This window comes from Rhinopithecus bieti, unplaced genomic scaffold (genome assembly GCF_001698545.2).
Source record: "Rhinopithecus bieti isolate Rb0 unplaced genomic scaffold, ASM169854v2 scaffold_41644, whole genome shotgun sequence".
In the NCBI taxonomy this organism is placed as follows: Eukaryota; Metazoa; Chordata; class Mammalia; order Primates; family Cercopithecidae; genus Rhinopithecus; species Rhinopithecus bieti.
In genome coordinates this window covers 59,495-67,889 of record NW_016817838.1, presented here as the reverse complement: position 1 = coordinate 67,889, position 8,395 = coordinate 59,495, and the positions used below count along the sequence as shown (strand labels likewise).

At 41.9% G+C, this 8,395-nt stretch overlaps 1 protein-coding gene across 1 annotated transcript in view; it reads left to right on the top strand.

Moving 5' to 3' along the window:
* Window positions 1-8,395, top strand: part of MACF1 (microtubule actin crosslinking factor 1) — a gene marked incomplete at its 3' end in the record, with an annotated part of 222,954 nt that overhangs the window by 155,676 nt on the left and 58,883 nt on the right. The window contains exon 3 of the mRNA XM_017856132.1: window positions 4,667-4,728. Coding sequence (XP_017711621.1) covers window positions 4,667-4,728 — 62 coding nt within the window. The remainder of the gene's footprint in view (window positions 1-4,666; window positions 4,729-8,395) is intronic.

Here is an 8,395-nt window from a genome sequence, read left to right as displayed (position 1 = left end):
TGAGACCGAGTCTTGCTCTGTCACCCAGGCTGTAGTACAGTGGTGCGATCTCGGCTCACTGCAAGCTCCACCTCCCAAGTTCACACCATTCTCCTGCTTCAGCCTCCCCAGCAGCTGGGACTATAGGCACACGCCACAATGCCCGGCTATTTTTTTTTGTATTTTTGGTAGAGACGGAGTTTCACTGTGTTAGCCAGGATGGTCTCGATCTCCTGACCTCGTGATCCACCCACCTCAGCCTCCCAAAGTACTGGGATTACAGGCACGAGCCACCGTGCCTGGCAATTTTTTCCTTTTTCATCTGTATGTTGTTTGACCTATTACAGCAAACATACATAGCTTTTATAAAAAAAGAAATTATAAAAGGAAAGAACACTTTTGTCATCAGAATGAGAATTTTTAAAATTAGAATCAGACTGTTTTTGGCTATGAAGGTAATTAATATAGTGAAGCACGGTGGGCCTGATATCGTGTGAAAATGTAATGTACACAACTTTAGTTAGTTCTAATTTTTCCACCATGCCTTCTTATATCAGCACACAAGTGATACTTACTGGCATGTTGTGGTTTTGTTTTTTCAGACAGAGTCTCAGTCTGTTGTCCCATCTGGAGTGCAGTGGCACAATCATAGCTTGCTGCAGCCTCAAACTCCCAGGCTCAAGTGATCCTTCTGCCTCGGCCTCCCAAAGTGCTAGGATTACAGGCATAAGCCAGCTTGCCTGGCAGGGTTTTGAGGTTTTTATATATTGAACTGGATTCTTGTAGGTAACTCAGTTCTGATTTCATTTTATGTGTTTCTGTAGCCAGTCTTCTAATCATACTTGGCCAATTAAGAACACTCTCTGGTGGTTTTATGTTTGAGGTCTTACTATGTAGAGCTTTAGGTGTTGCCAGTTGTGGGAAATACAAAAATGTAAATTATGGTCTCTTCGAGGAGTTAATGATCTCACTGGTAATATAAGAATAAGCATATTAAAAGTTCAGAACACTATATAATTATTTAAGTGCTGATTGAGTGATTAGCCCAGTAAGTAACATAGATATTTGGAGGACACAGAGACTGTTGAGAACTGGAGTTGTCAGAAAAGCCAGCCAGAATTTTTCTTAAACACAAATCTGAGCATGTCATTCTCCAATTCAAAATCTTCCAGTGCTTCCTCTTACCTATAGGATAAAGTTCGGGTTCCTTAAGCTTGTCATGAAAGGTCATGATTTTGCTCATACCATCCTATCTTGCCACTACCTAGTTGTCTTTCAACTATTCCTAATTCTGTGCAGTTTTTTGAACATAAGCTTTTTCTTGTCTCCATGAATTTGCATTAGCTATAACTTTATGTAGCAACTTTGTTCCTTCCCTTCTCTTTCTGGTTTATACTCATCTTTTAAGGTTCAATAGAGTCACTCCTCTTGGAAACTTCATTAAGTCCCCCATATTTCCTGTCCCTACCAAGGTATGCTTAACCTCTTATGTTCATGAGCACTCTGTACTTACCTGTTATAGCACTTGTCAAACTGCTTTGAAGTTATTTCTCTTATTTAAAGAATAAATGAGGCCAGGTGCCTGTAATCCCAGCATTTTGGGAGGTCAACATGGGTGGATCACCTGAGGTCAGGAGTTTGAGACCAGCCTGACCCATATGGTGAAACCCCGTCTCTACTAAAAATACAAAAATTAGCTTGATGTGGTGGTGGGCACCTGTAATCCCAGCTACTCTGGAGGCTGAGGCAGGAGAATCGCTGAAACCCAGGAGGCAGAGTTGCACTGAGCCCAGATCGCACCATTGCATTCCAGCCTGGGCGACAAGAGCAAAACTCTGTCTCAAAAACAAATAAAGAATACATGAGTGAATGAACGAGGTGGATTTTAAAGAATAAATACCATTTGGAGAGATGAAGAGAAGTAGCCTGCCATGAAGGGAAAATAAGTAGTATGAGCAAAGTGTCAGTGATTTCGATGAGACTATAGTTGGAAGCTGATTCTGATTCAGTCTGCAGATGACCCGGGCTTGGAAAGGATGATGATGTTGGATAACTAAATCAGCATCTAAAAAGATCAAAGTATGTTGGAATGACAGTGGTCAAATCTAATAAGAATCTTGGCTTCAAATACTTTCAAGACTCCATCAATTGAAAGATGGATTAAACTTTTAAGTCTAATAATAATACTTTTTTGTTTTTTTTGAGATGGAGTCTCGCCCTGTTGCCAAGCTGGAGTGCAATGGCACGATCTCAGCTCACTGCAACCTCCGCCTCCCGGGTTCAAGCTGTTCTCCTGCTTCAGCCTCCCGAGTAGCTGGGATTACAGGCATGCGCCACCTTGCCTGGCTAATTTTGTAGTTTTAGTAGAGATGGGGTTTCACTATGTTGGTCAGGCTGGTCTTGAACTCCCAGCCTCAGGTGATCTGCCCGCCTCAGCCTCCCAAAGTGCTGGGATTACAGGCATGAGCCACTGCACCTGGCCTAATAATAATACATCTAACAGTCCCAAATGAGAGTCAATAGGCAGAAGTCATAAGGAAAGCAGATTATGACATTTTATAGAATTATTACATTGGTACGTTGTCTTTCTTCCTCTGTTAGTGAATTCTCTGTTATCCTAAATTTTAAACATCAAGAATATTGTAGATTTATGGGAGAGTTGTAGAGACCTTTCGACGTGAACTTATGATTCTTTGTTGTCAAAGGGATTTGTGTGTCAGCAAAGAATTAGACTATATAATTTCTAAGGTCCATTCCTTAGTGCTGTAGTTCATAGTAGGAAGAAAATTGTTCCTTGCAAAGCAAGAAAGGATTCAAGGCTGAAAATAAGGATGTGAAGATAAAAACAGAGACCAAGATAAGAAGTGCTTGTTGAATGGCTATAAACTCAGGAAAAATAAGTAGATAAATATATTCTCCTGGGATGTAGAACAAGCATTGACATTGTTTGGAATGGCAGTATGTTGGCTTTTCCTAGGGGATCAATAAGAAGAAAATAACTGGGCAATGGGGAGCGAGAACCTGGCTGAAGCTTGTATGAATTACTAGTGAACCAGATTTATATACCTCTGCAACTTTCTTCTGAAATGTTCTCTGTCTTGGAAAAGATATGGAAGAGTCAAGCAGCGGGCAATGGTGGTAATTTAGGTTTGCAGATTGTCATGGTGAATGTAGTAGTAGGTGGTTAGGCAGGGAGAGTCCCTAGGGTATTAGTGAGGGAAGCTTTGAATTGCATAACCATGTTGTCTGGCATGGACTGGGATTATCTTAGATGTTCTTTTTCTTTTTATGAGACTGTGTCTTACTCTGTCACCCAGGCTGGAGTGCAGTGGTGTGATCACAGCTCACTGCAACCTCCGCCCCCCAGGTTCGAGCGATCCTCCCACCCTCCCACCTCAGCCTCCTGAGTAGCTGGGACTACAAGTGCACACCCCCAGCTGACCAATTTTTGTATTTTTAGCAGAGGTAGGGTTTTGCCATGTTGGCCAGGCTAGTCTCCAACTCCTGAGCTCAAGTGATCCACTGGCCTCAGCCTCCCAAACTGCTGGGATTACAAGGCGTGAACCACCATGCCCGGCTGTAGATGTCCTTAATGAATAGGGTAAAATAAGAATGGAGTGATTGAAGGTTTAGAATGATTAGGAGAGGGTATGAGAGACTGATAATGGTAAGTGCTAAATAGGTATGTTTGGGGAAGGAATAAGGCCCAAAATGTGGCAGTGTGGTGGCTGGACATGAATTGGAGATGAGTGCCCGTGGAGCCAAGTAGGTACAGATGCATTGTCACATGTATCTTCACGTATATGTAGAGATGATAAATGAACCAAGTCATCAGGGAAGGCTAAGGTAGATTTGCCATGTGGAAGGGGATAGGCTGCGGGGCATGGTCCATGACAGTGAGGATGATTTGAACAAGATGTTATAGGGGATGGTGTGGGCTTTCAAAAATAGAAAAGGACCAGGACTGATGGCTCAGTGGTCTAGAAATGGCTCTGGGGAATTGGCAAGAGTCGGAGAAAGTAAGTCCTTTACAGGATAAGGTCTCTGTGGAGCAGTCATTGTCAAGCATTGATAGTCATGTTTCTGTTAAAGAGGTAAAAAAAAATGGAGAAAGAAACTCCCTGTTTGCTGCTATGACAGGAGAAGGGAGAGAGGGAAGAGATGTTCAGTGGGGGTAAACTGGGCAGCTTTGAGAGTTTGAGTGTTTTGATAATGGCTGGTAAAGAAATTGGAATGAAGAAATTACTGGGGTAGGAGAGGGAGGGAGTTGCGCTTTACTCAGGCAGATCAGCACATGAAGAGTGAAATTTAACCACTGCAATATGTGTGTCCCAAATGTCAAGGCCACCCCATCTGTTGGTGGTATCATGGCTTTGGCTTTTTGAAGCTTGTTGTGAGAGAAGTGGGAAATCACCCTGCCCCCTGCTCTGCTCAAATTATGATGCCAAGGAGACTTTGCCATGGTATGATTTTTGAGGCACATGATGATTCTGTCTAATTTGTAAAGTGACAACGTGATCAGGACCAAAGAGGAAGTTCAGCTAGCCCAAACCTTCCTAAGAAGAAGTCACTGTCCCACAGTTATGTGGGTAAGTTGTTCTAGAGAAACATAGGTGTGGGCAGGGCTGCAGTGTGGGAACCTGTTACCTGCGTAGCACTAAGCCAGTGCCTTCTGTTTTCTTTACAGATGAACGGGACCGGGTTCAGAAGAAAACGTTCACCAAGTGGGTCAACAAGCACTTAATGAAGGTAGGACCCCTTCATATATATGCTGCCCCAGCACCTCTCACTGCTCTCATCTGGATCTGTCATTCCATCTTTCAGATGGTTTAGATTGCTTGCTGTGTGCTCGAGTCTATGAAGATACACGTGACTTTTCTCTTTCCTTTTTTAATAGAGAAGGGGTCTTGCCATGTTGCTCAGGCTGTTCTCAAACTCCTGGGCTCAAGCAATCCTACTGTCTCAGCCTCCAAAGTTCTGGGATTACAGGCATGAGCCACCATGCCCAGCTTTTTGAAAACTAACATAGTCATAATAGCATGGAAACTTGTATTAAACTGCTTCTTGGTGAAGACAGTATTACCTACCATTACGTCAGGAGGCAGAGGTTGAGGATACCATGGGATGATTTAAAAAATTCAAATAACAGTTTACTCCTAGCTTTATACATTACTTTATAAGCCTCTTTCTTTTTTTTTTTTCATTTATTAATTTATTTTTTAAATAGAGACAGGGTCTCACTATGTTGCCCAGTCTGGTATCAAACTCCTGGGCTAAAGTGCTCCTCCTACCTTGGCCTCCTAAAGTGTTAGGATTACGGGCGTGAGCCACTTCACCCAGTGTATTTTTATTTTTTAATCTGAATACTATGGAAGGTTGATAGAGGGGGATTTTGTCTCTTTCTCTTAAAGTGCATGAAGCTTAAATGTTTGACTTGAGGAATTTTTACATGAATTTTACCACCAGATAGTCTAAAATACAGAATATTTCTAGAATGGTTAGGGCTGGGTGAAGATTATTATTATCATCATTATTATTATTTTATATAGAGGAGAAACCAAAACAGAGGCATGTTAAGACTCACCTGAAAATTAATAATAATTATTTTATATATTAATATAGAATAAATATTCATAATAGTAAATATCATAATAATATATTATTATTATTTTAAATAGAAGAGAAACCAAAACAGAGGCATGTTAAGACTCACCTAAAGATAAAACAGTATGACTACTGTGGCAGTTAGGATCTGAAAACGTAAGCTTTTGAATTATAATAATAATTAGTGCTTCTCTGGGAAAGGTCACCAGTGATCCCTTAATTGCCCTATCCAGTAGCCTAGTTTTTTCTTCCTCTTATTTGATTTCTCTGAGCATTTGATACTGTTGTCTACTCCTTAAAACCCTCTCTTACATTGACTTCTAGAACATTGCTTTTTCCTGAATTACCTCTTGCCTCTACGAATGCCTTTTTTTCTACCTGTTTCATTGACTTTTCTTCCTCTGTCTGACTCTTCCATGTTGGTATACCCCAGGATCCTAACCTTGGCCATTTTTTGGTTTTGTCTCTGTATTCTTTTTGGGCAGTCTCATCCATTGTAGCCACTGGGATTGTTTTGTTGCATGGGATGCAAAGAAACACAAGTAGAAATTGATACGGGATGATCTCACAGAATCTGGTGTCTAGATGCAGCTGGGCTTTATGAAACCTAAACAGTTATCCGAAAACTACTCTCGCTCTTTTTTTTTTTTTTGAGACAGAGTCTTACCCTGTTGCCCAGGCTGGAGTACAGTGGCAAGATCACAGCTCACTGTAGCCCTCCTGGGCTGGAGTGATTCTCCCACCTCATCCTCCTGAGTAGCTGGAACTACAGGCATGCACTACCACACCTGGCTAATTTTTAAAATTTTTTGTAGAGATGGGTTCTCACTGTGCTGCCCAGGTCTTTCTTGTGTTTGTTTGTTTGTTTTTTGAGATGGAATTTCACTCTTGTTGCCCAGGCTGGAATGCAGTGGCACAATCTTGGCTCACCACAACCTCTGCCTCCCGGGTTCAAGCAATTCTCCTGCCTCAGCCTCCTGAGTAGCTGGGATTACAGGCATGAGCCACCACTCCCGACTAATTTTGTATTTTTAGTAGAGATGGGGTTTCTCCATGTTGGTCAGACTGGTCTCGAACTCCCAACCTCAGGTGATCCGCCCACCTCAGCCTCCCAAAGTGCTGGGATCATAGGCATGAGCCACCGCGCCTGGCCAACCCAGGTCTTTCTTGTTTATGGGGCCTTGTGTTCTTTCATTTTACTTCTGTGTACCCCCTATATTCATTTCTCTGCTTTTCTCTTACTGCTATGAGGGAGCCATGGCGGCTGTGCCTCAAACAGTGATGTAAACCCCTGAGGCCACATGATTCTGAATGCACAAACACAGAAAGTCTGATGGGCTGAGGTCTTTTTTTCCTCCATGGGCCAATTGTCCATCTATAGTTCAGTAAACCGTGGGTAAGGAGGTGGTTACATAAATCAAACATGACTTCTTAGGACCACTTGTTTAATGGGTACTGCAGGTGAGCATGATTTTCACACTACAAAATCTGAATAAGGAGGCAGTGATATAGCCTTTTCTTGGATTCTTGCCTGAGCCAAAGGCATGTGTCATGGTATATTTTACATGTTCATCTGTATGTTACCTAGCCATAGCTTTTATTGAACACACCCTAAATTGTTAAATATTTTCACTCATGTAGCTAGTTGTCCAAGTTAGGAACCTATTTGATTCAGTACTGCCCATAATCTCTCCCTTGTTACCAAGTCCAGTCAATCACTTGCAGCTCAGAAAGATTGCATGCATCTGTCTTCTCTTCTCCATATCGCTGCTTTTGTTCAGGGCCTCTGTGTCTGTTGCCTTGACCATTATAATAGTTTCCTAATAAAGTTTTCTATTATAACAATAGTAGTAATAATATCTTGAAGACTTCCTGTAAATCAGACATATTCTCTATGTCTGTGTGTGACAGGGTTTGCTCTGTTACCAGGCTAGAGTGCAGTGGTACAATCATGGCTCACTACAGCCTCCAACTCCTGGGCTCAAGTGATCCTCCCACCACAGCCTCCCAAATAGCTAGGTTTATAGGCACGTGCCACCGTGCCTGGCTAATTTGTGTGTGTGTGTTTGTAGAGATGGGGTCTTGGTATGTTGCCCAGGCTTGTCTTGTACTTCTGACCTCAAGCAATCCTCCTGCCTTGGCCTCCCAGTGTCTTTGAATTAGAGTCATGAGCCACCATGCCTAGTCTAAATTGGACATTCTATATACTAAGTCCTTTACATGGATTATTTCATTTAATCCTTCAGTGATCTTATGCTGTGGGTTCTGTTAATATCCCCATTTTATAAATTACTTAGAGAGGGTAAGTAATTAGTTCAAGGTCATGCTGCTAGAAAAAGGCAGAACTGAAATTTTAAAATTCAGGCAACCTAAAGTCTAGAAACCGTGCTCTTAACCCATGCAGAACTGGCTCTGGTTGCTGCCTACCTTTCCAGGCTCATAGCACCAAGTTTCCCTCATACCTTGAGCTCTTGCTGAACTGTGTGCCATGCTATTTTATGACTCTGTATCTTTGTTCATTCTACTCCCTGTGCTTGGAATACCTTCCCCAAGTTTGTTCTGCCTGGATAACACCAACTTAACACCTCTTCAGTAAGTATTTTCCTGGCTCTCTGATGTGGAACTGACTACCCTTTCTTTGTGCCCCGACTGCACTCCTTATGTGCTTTTGTTAAAGCATCCAGAGTGTTTATATACATGGTGTGTCTTTCAGCTATATCATCACTTGAGGGCAAATATTATGTCTTACTATTTATAGTGTTAGGACAAAGAAGAAAGAGAGAGAAGTAAGGAGAAAAAGAAATTATAATTT